At 38.6% G+C, this 21670-nt stretch overlaps 2 protein-coding genes across 5 annotated transcripts in view; one reads left to right on the forward strand and one right to left on the reverse strand.

The window, feature by feature from the left end:
- coro2ba (coronin, actin binding protein, 2Ba) overlaps positions 1 to 13843 on the reverse strand; it is a 50404-nt gene extending 36561 nt beyond the window's left edge. For 2 of the 4 annotated variants that reach the window (XR_006098252.1, XM_042422139.1), the window contains exons 1-3: positions 13669 to 13843; positions 12189 to 12380; positions 8182 to 8295 (exon numbers count right to left, since the gene is read on the reverse strand). Coding sequence is in view for 3 of the 4 variants with exons in the window: in XM_042422139.1 (XP_042278073.1) it covers positions 8182 to 8196 (15 nt within the window). In the remaining variant the exon portion in view is untranslated. The remainder of the gene's footprint in view (positions 1 to 8181; positions 8296 to 12188; positions 12381 to 13668) is intronic. The other 2 variants (XM_042422284.1, XM_042422217.1) reach the window with 2 other exon arrangements.
- Positions 13824 to 21670, forward strand: part of itga11a (integrin, alpha 11a) — a 71973-nt gene continuing 64126 nt past the window's right edge. Inside the window, exons 1-2 of the mRNA XM_042422024.1 lie at positions 13824 to 13911; positions 16204 to 16266. Coding sequence (XP_042277958.1) covers positions 16248 to 16266 — 19 coding nt within the window. The 5' untranslated portion in view covers positions 13824 to 13911; positions 16204 to 16247. The remainder of the gene's footprint in view (positions 13912 to 16203; positions 16267 to 21670) is intronic.

A 21670-nucleotide genomic window follows, 5' to 3' on the forward strand; every position in this document is an offset into this window, starting at 1 on the left:
ATAAATGCTGAGATCTGGGAACACAGCAACATTTTGTTGAAATTTGAAGAAAATTTGATGTGGCAAGAAACACAATCAGTCAGACAATCAGACAGGTTATAAACAAGCCGACAGTTAAACTATCAGAACCACTTTATTTGTAAAACTGAAAACGAGTGCAATGTCTGTAATTACCTCTCACTGCACAGAAAGATTCTGTAAACTATGATGAATTTTTTACAGCAAACTGTTTGGAGAATTGCCTTTCTTTTCTCTCTCAAATAGGTTTGGCTAACCTGAGGGTTTGTTTGAAATAGCTTCATTATTCCAAGTCAATCCCACAACCTCCATCAATCAATCAAAAGGCTATGTTTAGTGTTAGGTTTGAAATGGTTACGGTTAGGGCCGTGGTTAAGGGTTATTTGTATGCAGCTTGGGAGAACGCACTGAGCAAGAAGCCAGTTTAAGGGTATTGGAGTCCCCTGTGAGTACAACAAAGTATAATGAAGGGATAATTACTTTGTTAGAGACGGTAAATTGAAATATCTATCATCACACATCTCTACAAATCTCTATCATCTTATAGTATATACATCATTATTTAATCCAACCCAAGCCTGTATTGATTGTATTGAGACCAGCAATCAATGTTTAACAGCCCAGTTAGTTTTATAACAACCTATAGCATATTGTATATTAGCATGACAAAATTTTGTTGAGTTATCATAGTTATGCTGGCCTTGTGCTATATGTCTATTACTTATTTCTTTACCATTCAGTCTGTTTCAATGTGCCAACACCAGATATTATCTAACAAGAGAGTCTCGTGAGTCACTTTAACTCTGTTGTAATGGCCACAGGCACTATAGGAGCCTCTAAAGAAGAAAATGACTTGGGAGGGGAAAAAAAGAAAGATACAAACAGTATAAATACAAAGAAAGACAGATAGCAGCAACTTTAAGTTATGATACAAATGAGGGCAAAAAGGACATCTGCCAGAGGAGACCAGAGACGGGAACAAAGAGGAGATTTCATACTGAAATACATGATGTCATTTGCGAAGAATATGGGTAGGAGAAAGCAGCGAGGAGTGATTGACTCAGCAAATAAATCTCAGTAAATCATTTCAACTGGTAATGAGTCTTAGGAGTTTTACAAAAAAAAAAACTTTCTTGAATGTCAATTATGTCTGCATGGCTCAAACATTGTGAAGTTTTCGACAAACTCCTTGAGGAAACTAGATTTCTTGGAAATAAGTGATTTAAAAATTGGCAGTACTATTTAAAACTTGTGTAAAATATTGGAGCTTACTGGAAGTGTTGAACACAAGACTATGGGCATTTTACAGCGTGCAAAACACACCCATCCACTCCTTACACACAAATACACACTCACGCACACAAAGTCAACCATCCATCTGTCTCAATGCACTTATTGCCTTGTCCCCAGGCCAACAAACAGGAAGCACATCCTATGCCTTGATTGCACAGACTGCATACACACACACACACACCAAAAAAAATTCATGGGATGCACCTAATCTCAGCTGGAGGGGTAAGGGGCTGATGGTAATGGTCACTCTCCCCTGTGTCTCTATTTCCTCTAGAGGATGTTCACAAATAATTTCACATGATTCCATCCTCTTTTGTATCAGCAACCTCCCAAAGGGAACCCCAAAAAATGAACACTTTCATCCAACAAAAGCCACAGCAGAGCTTTCCGCTGTGCGCTCTTCACAATGAATTCAAGTCATACTTTGGAAAGAAAGTTACCTAGATGAGAAGGTCAATCTGGATTGTGTGAATGCATTTGCAGTGGAGTGATTTATGCAGCGACACAAGGAATGTAGAGTTTCCCAACTCTTTTGGAAATATACTTCAGCCTTTTCACACAGATTTGAAAAGTACAGATTTACAGACACACACACAGACACACACATTGAGCAGGGTAAGGAAGCTTTCTGACAGGCAATGAGCTCATGAGATCTGAATGTCTTCCTGTGGTGAATGCTTTTTTGTGGTTTTCTCACAACTATTCCCTCTTATCCTCTTTTTTTCTCACACTTTTTGTCTGCCCCCCCACCACCCCAAAAACACACAACTCACTCTTCCTGTGTTAATTCTTTTATCTGCTCTATTTAGAAACAAAAAAAAAGCTTAATTCTGGGTTTAGTATTGTTAATCTGCTACGCTGTTGTGTATTCTTCTTTCTCCAGGAATAGCACTTTTGGGTTGCTAGGTTAGCAATTTAGCTCTCAGTTTAATGTGTCTGTCTGTGTGTCGCTGTGTGTGAGAGAGCGTGCTGGTAAACATTAAGCTTGACAAACGGCCACTGATCTAAATCAGACTCAATTAAGATTTATGGTGGGTGAGATGCCCCGAGTAAAGAATTGAGACAGTTTGAGTGCAGATGCTCCTGGATTTGTTTGTGCAGATGTCCGCAACCTTTCTACAACAAATGTTTATTTACTATTTTGATATGACAATATAAATCACAATAATAACATATAGAAATAGAAGCAGAGAGTAACTAAAATTTATTCTTAAAACTTATCTTGAATGGTTTTATGTTATGGGAGTCTTAACAGCCTTACAGTTAAAAGCAGAAGCTGTACCATAAACACTCTGGAAATGGCTTTCAGACGTCTTTCCAACCACATATGTGTGCCTGACATCAGAGCAGCGTGGGCCTCCTTCATAATTGGGGTGTTTGCAGATATGTAATTGCAAACACACTTAACACAGCTGGAGTGCTACTTTGAATTATATAGAATTCACGTCAGTAGGTTAAATATAAAGGTTTGGCTGGAGTGAGACAAGCATGTGCATGTGTGAGTGTTCTTGTACTTTTATCTTTACGAAGACTGAGATTTAACCTACAGAAACAGGATTTTTTTTTCAAAGTAAGCACATTTTGGGGTCCAACTCACATCTTCGAGAGCTTATTTAAGGGCTAGGCTTTTCATTTGGGGGTTTAAAGTTAAAATAGGATTAGGGTGAGGTTAGGGATGCAGGGCAGATGGTTAAGGTTAAAATTATGAGCCGGAGAATGAATGCAGTTATAAGGGGTCCTTACAAGTTACACACATATGTAAGTGTGTGCTTGTGTGTGTGTCCTCAGGGAACAGACAATCATTTATCACCACATGGACTCCCTTCAGTGTTAGCTGGGGAGCATTTTTGCTGGTGTCTAAAGAAACAAAAAAGGGTAGTCCAAAGGCCAATCCCCCCCCCCCCCCCCCCTCCCATCTTGGTCACTTCTCTCCTCCTTCAGCGTCCCTCTGTCCTTCTCCCCACCCCCCTCCCCAGTCCTGGCACACTGCTCTTTCTGTGGTATCCAACCAAAAACAACTGGACCATTTTAGGGGTTGCTGTGCAGATCGCAGCTTTCTAATCAAGGGGGTATTCAAAAGAAATGGTCTGGGCAACTTTATTTTAAAGCCAGCAGCTTGCTATTTTGCTTTATGGCACATCTGAATAGTTTGATACATGCTCAGAAATTGGTTTGAATATGAAGCAGAATTCGGTCCCTCTGTGCCTTTATTATCCAAAGTCTCTGACTGGAGGTTGTTTGGCAGACAGAGGGCTCTGTGACCTCAGCCTTCTGGAGAGGTCAGTTTTTTCTACAGAGAAGTCCCGCTGCGGTCATTATGCCTCTCCCTTGAGTCCTATGGACTGAGAGCAAGACTAAAACTGACAGGAAGGTAACTCAGGGCAACGATCAATGCTAGAGCTAGCCTCTGTTGCCCCCTGCGTTGTTGGAGGACACTGGAGTGGGCTTTTATTGAACAAACTGAAGGCTGAGGCTGACTGTATGGGTTTCTTCTTCCTACTTTCATGTAAGAGAGCAGCTGTGAGCTGCAGGGTCTCATTCAGCTACTCTGAGATGAAGTCGAATAGCCTTGAGTTTTAGGTCAAAAGATGGTAGATAAATGCATAGTTCTTTTGCTGGTATCACAAGATCTCTAATACACTGCACCGATTTAGTAGTAATGGAAGTTTTCCACCCACCTACACATAATGTGTCTGCCAGCTCACATTTGTGCCCTCCCACCCATGTCCACACACTCATGCACATACAGACAAACACGCAATCACAAAGCAGATAAGAACAGTGTGTCCAGATATAGTAATAATAATCCCATGCTGTGCCCTGATGTGCTAGCTGTGTTGGCAGTTTTCTGCTACACCACTGAGAGCAGCATGCTGTATGCAGCACTAAGCATCTCACTCAAAAAACATATTTTCTTATTTTGATTTCTATTCATTTCATGTTACAGCCAAATTCATTCGTAATATTAATATTCTGCAGATAAGCAATGGTAAAGCTCATTACTATCAATAGTTTTACCGTACAATGATAAGGTAGCTTTGATAAGATAAAGCAAGACAAATTTACCGTAATGGATTAACTACTGTAGCTAGTAAGTAAGTCAAGTGCTGCTATTATGAGCAGAGGATGTTACCACCATATTATACTTTCAATATTGTTCATCAGTATGTAAAAATAATGTGATTTGTTGGGGTTAAGCATGCACCACCAGTTTGGCCTTTTAAGAAAAGAAGGACGAAACTGATCTTTTGGTTTACTGTGCCTATGTTTTCTATGTGGGTTTCAGGAAACAAGTATAGAAGAAATAAATATTCATCCTCTTCCTCCATCTCCATAGCAGCCCCTCAGCAGCGAGTCTTTGTCCCAGCACTGTGGCAGCATATCCTGTTTCATTTGGCATAGCTACAAACAGAACATCCTCTATGCTCATAAACCTACAGTATAATAACATAATCGAGCAATTTAGTGATGTAGTCCCCTCAGGTTTTAACAAATCACATTATATTCAATTTGAGGTATTATGATATTTGGTAGCGGTATATTGTACTGGATAAACCTCCAGGCCCAGAGAAATTATTGCCAGTAGACCAAAGTGTCTGTCTTAAAAAGCTAAAGAGCTTATGGTCCTGTCTCACAGACGACTCAACTCAGTAAGGCTGTGTTTGAAAGCAAAGGCCATGGATTTAAACATGCCATGACCTATTTTCACTGTCAGCAGTTTGTCACAGAATGAATGTTTCTCTCTCTCTTTCTGTGGATCTGTCTATGACAGTGAGAAGCAAATTTCTATTCTACTCCTGCGCATTTCTCATATGTATGTATTGGTGGTTGGTGGTTGGCCCCTTATGCCCCGTAGAATATTAGATATGTTTCAATGACATTCCAAGACGGGCAGACTTAGACAAGTACTGGTAAGTCCTACTATCTGCATATGGTGGTAGGTTTACATTCATTACTGCTGACAATTATTCTAACTAGTAATGTGTGCACATTTGCTTTTAACAGCAAAAAAACTTTATTTGACAACTCTTTTATAGGCTTTTTTCACATAAGACATTTTGACATGTCACAGTATGCAGGACGCACAGTACGTCATGACTTACATGGGATACTTGAATAGAAGGGACTCATCATTCATGTTATTAGTAACACCTGTTCTTGTCAAAAATGTCTGCTGTGAAAATTTAAACTATTGAACTTTTAATTGAGTTTTTGCATAAACATGTATGCAGATATACTAGGAGTCTATCATCAAAGTGGCAATACTCCTCTTATAAATGCACTAAAGTGTGCAATATTATAGTGTTTAGTTTAGTTTAGTTGAAGTGCTGGTGTTTTTAAGCCAACACAAACATTACATGAACTTTATTCTTCATTAAAAGACAATAAATCAATGTCAAACTTGTGTAAATGCTTTTGTCCACATTGAAAATCTTTTTAAATTTATGCTGCAATGTTTTGAGGTTAGCTAAGATATTACAGATCACGGTCTAATACTAAGTAGGCATTGCAGAGACTGTCTTTCCAGAATATTGTCAGTTTGTATGCGTGTGCTGAGGGGTTGAAGGCTGTTTAGCCCCGTCAGCATTGAGGCTCTTGTCCTGTATCCCTCCCAAGGTGAATTCTCTGCTGTTGGCAGGCAGAGCCATGAAAACAGCTCCCTAGACTCTCTCTCTCTCGCTGCTACTCCCACACACCCATCATCTTGTAGATACCACTGGGTAATGTGTTCTCATACCTTTTTTTACAGATGTCAAAGCACATTTTTATCTTCCTTTTTTTTCTTCACTCCCTCCTCCTATCCTCATTTCCAAAATTGCAAGTGAGAATCAAAATGCAATCAAAATTAAAGAAAAAAAAACACATTGGTGTATTCATTAACATTTTCTGCACCGCTTTTGGCCTTGTCTACTGTCAGATTTAGGCTTTGGCTCAATGCCAATGCATGAGCACCTGACCTTTTCCTCTTTCAGTTCTCATAGTGGAGAATGCCTACCTACGCAGCAGCACAAACACACACCTCCCACACAATCTCTTTCACACACAGGCAGGAAAATTGTAGTTTGAGAGCAATCGTCTGTGAATTTATTTGGTTCTGTGTTAGAGATTGCAGCCTGGAAATAAAAAAAAGACCCTTTTCTGTATTACAAGAACTATTGTGTGGAACTTACAGGTGTGATCATCAGTGTGAGTAAATAGGACATTGTCCTGTGTCTACAGTAGGCCATCTATTTTGGTCCAAGTTAATTCTCTTCATGGGAGTAGGTGTGCTAATTTCCTCTGTGTCTCTTCCTGTTTCGCTTCCTCTCTCTCTCTCATTCTGTGTCTTTCTCTCTCTCCTCTTTCTTTGTTAATTGATTAAGAGGATTCAACCGGCTGCTGCAGCCTCAAGCACAGACTGCAACCACCAATACACACTTGGCTGCACACAAACACCCACCCAAGCGGGCTGACACGCCTACTTTAAGATCAGCTTGTGACTGCTAATACACACACACATACACAGACACACATGCAAACACATTTGTTGTTGTCACTGACTTACATTCACTCCCTGGAGACTTAACAAAACCATAACCATATCAGTACATGACTAACCCCAATCCTAACCCTAAACTTTAACCAAACACTAAATCTTAACCCTACAATTTAGTGGTTTGCCTTATGGTGACCAGCTTTTCATCATCAATTAGGGGGTGAGTCCCCATAATGCAACACTTTTAACAGACTTTTGTGCCTAAAATTTGAATCACAGAGTAGATACTGACACTGCAAAATCCGAAATACTCAAATTGTGTTTTCATGTATTCAAGTATTTGAAAATCCACTGTAAGCCAGAATTTGCATATTCTTTCTGTTGATTGGTATTATAAATGACAGATGATTTCTTGCTGCAGTTGCTAGCATGCAAAACACAAAGACAGTGTGGACCTGCTCATCAGCTTCATATTCTTTGTGATACAAGTGGACAAAACCTTTTAATAAACCAAACATGCAAAATATCACATAAACACAATGTTTCTCAAAATGTATACATGTATTTTATGATAATTGAGTTTTAAAGGAAGACTTTTATGAGATTATGGCACCTAGAAAAAAACTGTCCAGATGCCAAGCCTGATGTTTAATTATTTCTATGCATAACAAGTAGGGCTGGGCAATATGAACAAAATCAATTATGGACAATCAATATTTTTGGCTAAATACTTTGATGCCGATATTGCGACAATATTGTAGGGATGACTATTGGTGCTTTAACAAAATATTTACACAATGAGATTTTTGATAAATAATCATTAGTAATGTAATATAATGACTAAGCGGGTAAAGGCAAATAATAGAACAGCTGGAACAGTCTGGTAAGTTCAGAAAATTACATCACTTTACTGAAATGCAGCCTTTAAAACCAGCCAAATATAACACTTTTGCCTTATCACCATATTAAGATACGTAATCTCATAATATTGATATATTGCCCAGCCCTAATACCAAGTCTCATTATAATGAAGTTTGTACAGATGGACAGATAAAAAGAGCAACTTCCTCATGTCCAGAATGAATTGTTGCCATCCTGTAGTACAGCGCAGATTAGATACTGTAATCACAGAATTAAATTTTGATCTCATCATAACACTGCATTTCTAACGGGAAGACATTCATACAAACACACATGAACACGCATCATCAGGCAGCAGCATCCTGATAACCTTGCTCTCCCCGGCAACTCTAACACTACTCCAAAAACTCATCTTCACTCCTACACTGACGAAAACACACACACACACACATTAGAATAATGCTTTGAATAACCTTCACAGACCCCTCCAACCTCCGAGCCTAAAAGTTGTTACCCATCCAAAGCGGTCTTACCTTTGTGACAGTCATGCAGAATCAGTGGTTGAGGAGCAGGCCAGTGTCCCCTTGAAGCATAAAGCAACGCCGCAGGAGTGGCAGAGTGATGAGGAGGAGAGGAGGGCAGCTCTGCTGAATATGCAGAGAGAGAGAAAAGAGGAGGGGACAGACAGGTTAGTGTGTCTGGCTCAGTAAGTACAGAAAGGGCTGATTGCTGCTGCAGTGAAGTAATGGCTGGCAGTCGGCGTGCGGTTGGTTACTACAACAGGGAAAAGCTCCCCGCTAGGATACACCCCTCCCTCCTCCCTCACCACGCGCGCACACACACGGACACACACACCGATGATGCACACAAAAGTCTGGCTGCCCTACTCTCTCTCTCTCTCTCTCTCTCTCTCTCTCTCTCTCTCTCTCTCTCTCTCTCTCTCTCTCTCTCTCGCTCAATATGATTAGTGATGGGCTAATACAGCTTATTGATGAGCAGGCAGGCAGGGCTGCAGGAGGAGGCGGGGAGCAGTGCTGCCCGGGACAGGAGAGGAGAGGACTGCAGAAACCGAGAGAAGGAAGGAGGGAGGGAGGGAGGGAGGGAGTTGGATGTTGTGTCGCAGTCTGCTACTCAGGCATGGAGCTAGCTGCACGTCATCCGGTGTGTATGACTGCGTGTGTATGTGTGTGTGTGTGTGTGACACAGGCATTGATGGGAGGTGACATGAACATATTTGATTTTTGCACCAAATTAAGTTCAAATTATAATGAGTCTAGTTAATCCAGCATGTGGAAACACAGAGACTTGGGCACATACACAACGTAAAAGTTATAAATCTGTACTTGAAGACGCTCTTTGACTGTGTTTATCTTCTTAGCCTTCACCAAATCCCTACATGTATGCTTTAATCTAACCCAGAACTAGAGCAAGGCAAAAATTCAATATTATTGTTCATGGACTGTCAGTATAATTCATTTATGATATGATCATATTGTGTTATTCAGATTCTGTTGTTTAAATCAATGATTTCAGTGAAAATACAATCAAAAAGTAAAACATTTAGTTATTAAGGTCTGAGTGGAAAACATTTCATTGCAATAAACATCAGTTTGATTTGATTTTTAATACATTTGCCAAACTGTGATGCAGTCGTGGACTCAGGCTGTCTGAGGGGCCGGGGCGAAAAATATAAATGGCGCCTGATACATTCAATGGGCCCCATCAGCAGAGAACAGTGACGCATGTTTGGTAAAAAGGCTACATCCCGAATTAAGATTAATATTTTATAGGGTGATTCAGAATATAAGGAAAACAACACCTCTGTATTAAAAAGGATTTACTTTTTAAACATTTTTGTAAACATCTCTGTAATAAAATACGGGGAATATGTAACATTTTGTTTATTTCTCAAACACATCTGTAATAAAAACATGGAACTATTCACATTTTGAGAATTAACTTTTTTGAGCAGTCTTGTCAGGGAAGTGAGAAGCAAGATTGGTGAAATCAAAGGAGAATTCTTTTGGCCATGAATTTGTAAATGTTAATGACCTCATTATGGTCAACTGGGACGTCCCTCTCAATGGACAACAGCAGAAGATATGAGAGTCTCTGTTTCTAAGCTGGGTCTTGATCAGTTTCAGTTTGGAGAATGAGCGCTTGACTGTTGCAGTTGTCACTGACAATTTATTTTGAGGAGTTTATTCTGTTAGCAGGGTTACTCAAACTGTTCTCTTCCAGATTCCATAATAGTTTCATGATATGATAAATTTTTAAAACTTTTTAACATTCCTAGGCAGAGGTTTGAGTTGTACTGGACATCCCTCTAATTGCTAACGCAAACGTACCTACATTGCAGCCTCTAGCTGTAGATCCCTCTGTATTGTCTTCAACTTTCTGTCTCTTCTTGGCATTCTGTCATCGTAGGGTAACTCAATGCTATTTTCCCGCTCTCTAAATGCAAGTTAATCCATGCTAAAGGGTTATAAATGCATTTTGAGTAAAGAATACTCTAATGATTTCCTTTTAAGGTTTTACAACACCACAAGGTTAATTTCCAGTTTGCACCAATTCTTTAGTATAGAGCTGACTAAGTAGGCTACATACCTAGTTAGCTAGCTGCTATGATCCATCTAGCATATTGTTTAGCATGTTAGCATGTACATATAAAACCAATTTAGAAACTAAATAAATAAAATGTAATCCATACACTTGTTTTAATTGCAAAAAAGCCTTGCTATGTGATCTACCTCACAAAATGTCTCAAGATTACATTTTAGATTGCACTGACCCAAACAATCTAAAGGGGGTGTTACTGAGCAAACTAGTGAGTAGTTCAGTACCAAAATCAGTTGAATGGAAAATTATCAGTTACAACAACTACAACATTTTTTAAGGGTGCTTTATTTTCCTCATGGTCAGCCTACATAAAGGATACATTAATTTATACCAAAATAGCCAGTTTACTCTTTTGTAAGGGCATCTTATAGGGCACAGTATCTCATTTTCATCAAAGGAAGGGCACTTCACATGGTTTCTCCCATACAATGCACCCTATAGGCCACCTAATAATGTTTTTTCTTTCACTGAAAGAGCACCCAATTCTGCACTTCTGTATGTTGGAATAAAGTATTTTGTATCATATAGGGGAACCCTTGGGAAACCCTAAATGGCACATTTTCCACTTTTTTCACTAGAAGGGCACCCATACAGAACCTCCAGCTCACACCATTACAATAGCAACTCATAGGGCACTGCATTACATATTGTGTGGGTACTATACAGGGCACTATCACATTTTCTTCCACTGACAGGGCACCCATGAGGGCACTTCATTCCAGATTGTCACATATGGAGGCCCTCTATAAGGGCACTTCATCTTGATTTACCCATAACTAAGACAGTGATTATAGAACTTCGGTATGTTTTCTTCTTTGTGCCGCCATCTTAGAGGGCACTTTCCAGTCATTTTTTTATCCTCAGGGTCACCGGGTCAGTTGCCCCCTGCACGTCCCCTGTCCAACAGTGTTGTGATGTATATCACTATCACAAAATATTCTGATTAATGTCAGAATGCTAATATCAGCCCTAGGTACAGTATACCCTAAACTTACTGCTAATGCAAACTGTAATTGTGCACTTGTGTCCTTAACGCTATACCTTCTAATCTTAAATTTAAATGCAGTTTTAAGTCTTAAAGAAAACAATTGGCATGATATCCTCATTTTTAAGGACTTTTCTCACTTTTTTTTTCTTATAAGGACACGACCATAGTAGCACAGAAGCACCCGCCCACCCTCACAGAGTAACACATCTTAGTCATACTAATTGTCTAAATAGAGGGATGCTAGAGACAGGCCAAGATTCCAATTCAGTTACCATGGTTTAACTTCCCGTTACTGTGTGAGACTCTTCTCTAGTGGCTACAACCCACAATACCGGCTTTGTTTTGTGCATCTCCATGTACATGCTTGAGTGTGCGTGCGGATGTGAACTGTAAGTGTCTGTACAGAAACAGTCACTAAGACAACGACAGAAAGGAAACCATACTGAATGACAAGGCAGAAATGATCATACTTGAACATTACTATTTTCTGTCTTTATTCACAGTCACCCATATTGTCATTCAGTGGTCACTAAGCTCCTCAGTCTCAGTCTTTAGGAGTATCATCTGAGGCCCCACTCTCAGCATTTCCTTTCTGGAACAATAGTATTTCCTGTGTCTGTGTGCACATGACAATACTCTCACTAAAGTTGGGCTATGGTAGAACTCAGTTGTGCATATTCAGTATGTCTTATTGCTTACAAAATCTGAAATGCTATTCTCATAGGCCATACATCATTGTAAGAAATACACATCATAAGAGATTTGTGTCTTTGTGTCCTACAATAAATGAACTGATGAACTCAGGAGCACTTTTTTCCTCTCAAGCCTTTTCATTAAAACTTCAAACCACATTTCAGCCCATTTAAACAAAGAAGTTAGAAGAAATTAGTCATTTCTACAACCTGTTTGAATATGATCTTGTGTGAAACTTACATGTCATGCCATGGCACTCATTGAAGTTCAACTCTTCAGGGTCATGGAAGTACGTCATCTTTCCAGTTTACACCATTAAAGAGTTGTGGGAGTAACCAACATCATCTATTGGGTGGAGGTGGCAAATACAGGGACCTGCAGACATGGAGGAGCCATCATGTCTCATATGTTCCACCAGACGACTGTGTGCTCCTGTGGTGGGAGGAGAGAACACTTTTTATTTGTATTTGAAGTAAAAGTCAATATGCATGGATGTCAACACCATTCATTTTGATAGATGGAATAATGTAGACAAATGTGTTCACTGTCTGGCTTTGCTGTATGAATAACATCCACAGATCCTTGCTGTTCCAGTAAATGATGGAAAGTCTGTTTTGCATTATGAATTTCATTTCCTTGTTGTTTACTATTCAGACCCTCTGACAGCTTTGTAACCTGAGGAAATCCACCATAATTAACAGTTTGCCGCCCTCTAGTGTTGAGATCATATTATTACCTCCAAATTGTTTGGCTCAAATACTATTAATGTATCTGACTTTAGAAGACTTAATAACTTATTTGATAAGACTTGTAAATTAAAGGGTACATACATGATCTCTAATTGTGGATTTTCAAATTAATTGCTTATTCATGAACTGTAAGTTTCAATTCTACATAATAAAGAGGTAAAACAAAATGAAACTATGAAACCCAGCTAGAGTGTAATGGGGAGTCTATCAAACAAAAAACAAAACTTTTTCAACATTATATTATTTATAAATTTTGTCAAGTTAAACAGAGGAAATGATTTAGCACAGACATATTTCATGAAAACAATAAGTTAGTGAATGATGTGAGTGAAGCAGTCTCAAGAAAACGCAATCTTTGCAGTTTTCTGATATAATTTAATGGCTCAAGAGAGTTTCTACCTATTTGGACAATGACAACTTAAAGTTTACAAGATCAGTTGAAAGAAAAATAAGATTTGTACCAAGTTAATGTGTAGCTTTTCAATGTGAATTGAGGGATGTGCTGATGACTGGAAGAATAGAAATAGCTAACATGTGTAGTAAGATACCAAATTAACATTAATTTGGATATAAAGCAAAAAAATAATTAGAGAAGCATTCTTAAGTCAACTAAATAGTCTAGAATAGTTAACTACAATAATACAACTATCTGTATGGAAATTCCTTTTTAATTGTCTGATTGTAACTGTATACCAATGACATCTATTTTATCGTTAATATAAACATTGACTGTACAGACCAAAATATCAATAAGGAAGTTCAGTGAAAACTACAATCTCCGTGGCAACGTGGTAACACTACCCAATAACATTAAGCGACAAAATATGACTCTGTCCGCGACATAACAAAATTCTCCAGGTGCGCGACAAGAAAAAAATGTCGAGCGACACTTTCATTTCTGTCGAGCCATACTTATCAAAAGTGTCGAGGACCTACCATAAATTAGCCTTGACGTTACAAACAGAGTTTACCTTTAAAAAGTACCTGTAGGTCGTTTGACAGTGATACTGCTGTCTTGAAGACATTTATAGACTCCTTAAAAAGTCTTCTATACAGTTGAAGCAAAAAAAGTCAGTGTAATGCACAATAACAACGATTTTTAACAGGTTTTTATGGATGCGAACAAGCCAGTGCTCTTCTTTAAACTAAGATGGCGACCGGAAGTGACTATGTGATGATAAAAGTGTACACTTGGAGATATCTTCAAAGTAGAGGTAAGTGTCGTCAAACAACCTGCAGTATGTTTTTTTACTCCTTTATTTTTTAGGTTGGTTAAACATTAGCTATCAAATATACAGTAATCAGATATAGTTACAGAAGAAGCACAAACTAGGGCTAACATGAACATAAGGAACACATTTAATTGGCTTGTAACTTATTAAGCTTGCAAGTTAAACAAATTAAGCCATGATGCTAGCTAAGATTCTAAGTTAATGTTAGCTGAGGTATCAACCTTGCTAGTAAACTGTGATGACCTGTACATAGCCTACCATAATACATCCATGGTATATTTCAGCAAAACATGAGCTGTTTATAATCATACAGGATTGAGAGGATCCGACATTTTCATAAATGAGGTGACAGGAAAAACATAATTATTTTGTTCAAACAAATTGATTTCACGTGTTACTCCCCTGTACAAGCGGAAAGTATTTAATCGTCTTTGTGCGCAGTACGTATCTTTACTTGAAATTAAATGTCCAAAAACTGGGCTACATAAACTCACTCAAACCATTATCTTATCCAAATAGTGAAATTCCGATTTCTGAGAAATCAGGCAATTAAGCTCAGTTCAGGTTTAGCCTTAAATTGAACTATCCATATTTACAAATTTATGAAGATTATTTCCTGTTATCACCCTACACTCAGGCTGGCTTAACACTCCTTCCCAAACAAACAAGGCTACAACTGAAAGCCTGTAATTATCTGTGTATGATGGCTGTCAAAACATTACTGACTTTGTTTACATGGGGGTTTATTGAATTTAAGAAATAATCAACAACGACTGTATCGAGTGAAAAACATGAATTTTATATAAAATGAAGCTTCTCTACATTTACTACAAACACTGAACTTTTTAACAATTCCAATTTAAATATCATTTATGTGTCAAACTACAGCATTTTTATTTTTTTGTTTCTTCCAGCATAGGCAAGCTACTTCATATTTACATACCCATCACCCCCTTTCCCCATGTGTAGCTTGTACACAGGTACACAAGAAAATGCGTAGAGAAAAACAGTTCTAAACAATAGGCTGTACTGTTCATGCCTCTTTGCACAGTTCTGCTACAACTTGTAAAACTGATTGATTGTTCTCTTTTAAAAGCTGAGAAAAACTGTCCCTCTAAATCTTCACCTACACTTGTAATAGAGTTCTCCACAGCTGATAAACCCTATAACTGCAGCACTTAGATAATTATTGGTAGCAATAAGATGTGCAGTTAGATTTCTGGAAGTTTTTACATCTACCAGTTGACCTCATCTTTTCTAATAGCCTATATTTATACACGGATTCCCTTCATTGTTTTATTAATCCTGATGATGCACATCAGTGCTTCAGGGGAATCCCTATTGATTCATTTTCACAATGACTAACATGTGAGCCAGCAATATGTTGTGAGGCATTGCTTAATGAATCTATACTCAGCAGAATACTGTTACAAAAGACAAAACATGATGAAGCTGATGTAACCACTCACTCCACCATGACTCATGCTGACTACCTTTCATAGAAAATTGGCAAGGATGTGCAAACCGCCAGAAAAATCAAGAAGCTTACCTAGGGACCCCTGTGCTTTGGCGCCTCAGCCGACTCACATTCAGAAACCACATTATAATAACAGTCAATGGAATGACTTATCTTGCAGACTAAAGGCTGCTTGCATATGCAATTTAAAAACCGCAAAGTAAAAACAATTTTATGCTTTAGATGAAGCTGAGACACAGGCTTGTACCATCCCATCCAGCATCACAGAAACTGAACCATGTAACTGTACCATCATTCAGTGGGTAATCGGTTGAGCTTAAATGTCCCACCTAAAATACCAGAAAACAATGGCTGTAACTTCATTAAACTTAATTATTACTATCTTAGTATCCTAATTTGTCATAATTTGGAAAATGAATGAATCTGGATATTTGTATGTTTTGGTTTGCTGTACTATCTTCACATCCAAATTCAGAAATACTCTCCTCAGCTGTTCTTGAAATTGCCTTTATGGGCTGAAGTAAGCCCAAACTGCAAGTCTGCTGGTGAACTGGTAGCAGAAATCACTACAAATCCACAACACACAACTTCCACAACAAGCCCTTAACTGTGGCTCAAAAATATTGAGCTCTGCCCCAAGTTTAAATTAAACATAACAAAATATGTCCTGGACTGAAGCCTATCCACAGGTGGCGCTGTGTCTCCATGTCCTAGAACACACTGGCATACTTGCACATACATTACTTTTTGTGCTCTGTCACAAATTTCAGTATTTCTTTTTCATTTTTCTCCCATAGAGGGAGAAATAAATGATGGTGAAAAATGATGGAGGAGAAAGAAGATGATGATATACAACAAAGGTATGTGGTTAGATTTTAATCCAGATCTACAGTATATGGCATACACCACAACCAACTCAACCACCAGAATAGCCAAGTTCTTATTTATAGTAATGAGCAGTTCCCCCTATTACTACCCCCCTCCTCTCTCCCCTCCTTCCTACCCTGACTGAGCCCCCCCTCCCCTTTGGATCCTTTAACACTGGCCCACCACCGCATGATTTCCCCTCACAGAAATTGTTGCTCTAGTGGAACATTTAATGTACAGGGGCTCAAATTTCGGCTTCCCCAGTGCACAGCACAGTGTTCCAGCCAGCCACAGTCTGCACACAAACCACTTCCTCTATCTGAAGCAAAGTGAAGAAGAAGAAGAAGAAGAAGAGAGGAGGGGGACAAGTAAAACCATGAAGAAATGGATAAAAGCAAGCAAAGCAGCTGAAAAGAGGTTGACAGAAATAGGATGTAAGAGAGCAAGTGGGAGTGAATAAGGTTCAGGTCAATCGGTCTTGTGTATTTTGTGGGAGAAGAGACTCCAGAACCCTTCTGAGTGTGGCTCTTTGTGTAGGGAACGCATAGCTCAACCATGAGTAGACAATTCCACAGTTTATTCACACAACACACGTATCACTCCAGTCTTGCTTTCTCTTTAAGCCATTTTCCAATGTTTTTTAATTCATCCAAGTCTCCTCTCCAGCTACGTTTCCTTTCCCAAAGCCTCTCATTTGCTCTATTTTTTCACCTGCTGGTCATTGGGACAGATTTATGGAGTCCTCTATTGGAAAAAAAGCCTCCATCCCTCTCAGCCCTCACTGGACCTGATTCATGCTGGTGTCAAGGAGAGATGCTTCTGAATTTAATGCTTTTATACTGTTGTTTTAATTTTTAAAACATTGCATAACCTCATTCCTTGCTGTTGTAATGGCCTTGGTAACCCTATTGTTGAGTTTCAGATAGTTAGGCTTATAAAGGTAATAGATAATGCAATTTAGATGTTATAAGAAGGGAGATATACCAGTGATTTGGGGTTCAGTGTTGCTCTCATTTGGAAAGGAACCCAACTGGGTAACCAGGCACATACAGTATACATTCTTTCTTTATTTCTCTTTTTTTCACTGTATATCTGTTTCTCTCCCTCTCTTCTATACACATTCACCACACACAGAGTCTGGAAAACAACACACTCACATTAAGTCAGTGACAGCAGTACAAAGGCTTAACATGTGGTAGCAGTTAAGCAGACCTTTGCAATCCAACAGACCTTAAATGAAGAAAAAATTGCAGGAAGCATAGCACACGACTTCTCATCAAGTATAGATACGACAGGAGAAAGATAACTTTTGCCCCGTATGCCTCATCAAGGTCTCTCACAAGTGTTCCCCCATTGTATGACATTAGAGGAGACTCGAAAGTTTAAAAAAAACACTGCTACCCTTCTCCATTTCACTCATTTTCTCTTTACAGCCAGGGACTATATATTTGGCTCTCATAAAAGTCAGTAAGCAAGGGAAATCACATTCTAAACTTATAATGCCCTGAGGATCCTTCACTGAACTGATTGAGTGAGTCAGTTTGGCTGACACTGTACATTTAAATATTCCTTTGGTCAGCTCTGTCCCCACCAATGAGTATAAAGTGCCTTTTATGCTCATTTGGTTTTCATTTGGGGCCAAGTTGAAGGGTGCCACACTGGCACTTGACAAATATCCGACTTGTTTATTTATATTTTATGGCTTTGCTGTGCCATAAAGGTGGTGAGGCTTGGATATTTAGTCCACAGATAATTCAGATATTAAACTTATCCCAATGTAAAGACATAAAAGATTATAAAAATATGTATTTTTTTAAATAATCACCCTTGATTACTGATTTAGTGACCATGTAAATAATTCTTTTCAATGAAAAACCTTCACAGTCCCATTTAAATTCACCCTTTCTGTCATCCATTAGTTAAAACACACACAAATTATGGAGCAGTTTTTGTCTTTTTCCTTCTTTTTTCTAATTATGGTCACCTGAGCAGGTTGCTTTGATTCCCCATTGAGATGATAGTATAACAAAAACAGACGTGGTGTGGATGTGGTTGTGTGGTCTTCCTATCTCAAAACAGACAGGCTAGCTCCTAGTCCAGTGTTAAGTCCAATGCTCTTTCTTCAATTAGTGCAGCTCCCTTCATTGCTTACACAGCTTGTTGGCAAGCCTGAAGTTTTCACTCCCAGGCTTAGCACTAACAGGCCACGGCTTATCATATAAGCAATGGAATGCTATTGAACCTTCAGAACCAGAATTCTGCATCCCTTCCTGTGTGCTGCCAAAACTGAAAGCAAAGACGCTTGAATCATGTTTGCCTATTCTTCAGGGTCAAAAAGTCAGGTCATTTACTTGAAAACTCAAGAATGTCCAAATGTCTGCCAGTATAAGAATTATTTCTGGGTGGTTCATATCAAAAATCTCTGTGATCCTCAAGAACTGAAGGATTTGTTAAAATTTATTAGATTTGTGTATGGTCTTTGACTCCTTCTGTTTACTGCTCTGTTGTTGCATTGTTTATATCAGACAAATGGCTTGAATCCTAACTGTTTGGGATTGATTGCATTCCAACTTCCGTCTTGATTGTGTCTGGTAATCAAACTTGGAATGCATGCAAAGGCTGATTAGTGCCAGCCGCCTGAAAACAGTGGCATATTTCTACCACATGGAACAAGTGACATAGTGTCCAGACAGTCCAGACATTTTCCTTTATTGATCGTGACATGAATTTGTTAAGATGCAATGATGCACCGAGGTATTGGATCATACTAAAAACTCTTGGGAGGCATACAGGTGTACTTTTTCAGACTTTAGGGTTCTGTGAATTGATGGATAAAACAAACATTTCAAAAAGTTAAAAGTGTTTATTGTCATTGTGACTAATACAGTCCATCTGCAATTTGCTTTACCTTACGAGGGTGTAGATGTCCCTCTCTAATGCTTCATCATGTAGCAGCTAATAGTTTATATGCACATACACAGCTGTGTGGTAACAGCTGGCGTTAGGAACAAGTATTTGAAGCTGTGAGAAAGAATACAACCGCACTAATTAGGTGAAAGGCCTGCATTTCTTTCTTGCTTGAATACCAAAAACAATAATTTAATTGTCTAAATCTGTGTTTCCAGTGTGTGAAGGGCTTGCAGAATGCAGACTCATTTTGCATTTATGATCTATTTGTTGGACGATGCTGTCGTAGAGGCATACAACCTGATAAACTGTAAAAATGAAAGAACTGATATTTTTAAGTTGTCTAAAGCAAATGACTAGTGATATGAAAGCAGAACTGAAGTCTACCCAAAGTCATCAGGTATAGAATGGACTTGGTGCTCATAAACTGTGTAACTGAACAGGGGCTCCAGCTGTCAACATCCACAGGGGCCATATTTACCTGTGCCTAGTAGAGGAAAGACGCCCAGCATGCAGGGACTCTGTACAGCTCTGGACATTGCTCCTGGAATCATGCCACAGTCTTACAGTAAATCACAGAGCAGTAGGGGTCGTCGAAAAAGTTTAAAAGTCTGGGTTGGTATTTCCAGCTAAACATCTCATTCCTGGACACCAGCTGTTTGGCAGAGGAAAAATGGGGCACCAGCCAGCTATATATCTCAGTGTTTTTTGGTAAAGGTAGCTGTGTTAAGTTTGCAGTGTGTCCTGCATAACTGGCAAAACTGTGGTGCATCTAAGACTGTTCAAATATTGCTAAAAGTGGTTTCAGAGTTTCAGAAATGTTTTATTTTTATGATCTAGGACACATGCAACAGAATTTGTGAGCATCAGCAAATCTCCTCCAAAGCTTGAATTCAAAGCTTCACAGAGCTTTGTTTGTACCATTTCAGAGCTAAATCTGACTCAGTTTTCACTGCACACGTAATCCATTGACCATTATTAAATACAGCTAAGGATGTGTAATTTCTAACACATGTACGTGTCTTCTTTGGAACAGCGCACATAATTGTTAATTTTCATTGGCACAATAAAGTATAACCAGTGTACAGTCACCCCATTGTTTTTGTTTACATGTGGTCTACAGTCCTATATGAGTAATTTAGATGAAGTAACACATAATCCACATTCAATTGAGAAACTAAAATTCAATTGAGAAAAAAAACTAAAAACAAAAATTCAAAAACATTGCAGAATAGTTTCTTTCTGTCTTTATTCATATACAAAACTCATTAGTTTGCACTTGAGACAACCAGGGCTTTGAGCCATGTAAATCTTAATAGTTGAAACTTTGTAAAATGCGTTTGTTCTCTAAAGAAACCAATAACATTCCTGATTTATTTCACAATGTGCTATCATTTATTCAAATTAAAACTTAATTTATCCAGGGTATAGTGTCACTGAGAGCAACAATCTTCTTTTCAGGAATGCCCTGTTCACACTCAAACAAGATGATAAGTACAACCACAGTCTGGTCTGTTGGCCCCTGAGCAGCTGCACTCAGTGTTTTGGTAACATTTACATTTTTATTTGAAATTCTCCCCTGTGTCCACGGGCCTTTGACAATGGGGGCCTTGGCTGACCTAAGGGCAAGGCCCTTGGTGTTAAGAGGCCCCTGGCACCAGACCAATTGGCTTTGTGAGTTATCCATCCCCCATGGTACATGCCACAAAAACGCATCTCATATTATATATGAAAAAATTCAACATTCCTATGTTTCATGTCCAAGATGTTATTCATTCATGTCCTTTTAAAAATGTTGTAGAATGATAATTGAACAAACCATTAACTATTAACTGCTATCATGGAAAAACATGTCTGTCCAGAAGATATACTGCAATAAATTAATATGATCATTGTCCCATTTATATTATCACAAATATCTTTTAGTTTTATTTCAATCTATGTATAGAGAACAGTTTAACTTGTGCTGAGGTAGTGTCCCCCTTGAGTTTTCATCAAGGCCCCCACTCTAATCCTGGCAGATGCTTTTAAACACAATGTACAGAACAAACTATAACTGGATTAGAACCCATTTAGAGTAGACACCTTCTGCTTGCCAAATTAAATATCTCTCTGAAAATACAAACATAGTTAGGGAAACTGAATCTGTCTTCTCCTGAGCAAATGAACTGCCAACTTTGGTATAAAAACAAACAGAAAGCTAAATCTCTAGTAGGAACAGTAGCAGCCTGGGTGTAAAACAACAGAAAATACCATCACACAAAGCCTTTCCCTTTGGAAATACCACACCACAAGATGTGTTGCATTAACCATTGATGTGTTGTCATAAGGATTGCATTTAAATAGTCTGTGAGAGGGACTTAACTTGGTGTTTGAGTGGTCAACCTGCAACAGATAATTGCATATAAGCTTCATGAAACCTAATAATTACAAGCAGAAAATTGTAGACAGTTTGGTTTTCCACTGAGATCCAAAAGGACACTAGTACAA

This window comes from Thunnus maccoyii, chromosome 1 (assembly GCF_910596095.1).
Source record: "Thunnus maccoyii chromosome 1, fThuMac1.1, whole genome shotgun sequence".
NCBI classification, from domain to species: domain Eukaryota; kingdom Metazoa; phylum Chordata; class Actinopteri; order Scombriformes; family Scombridae; genus Thunnus; species Thunnus maccoyii.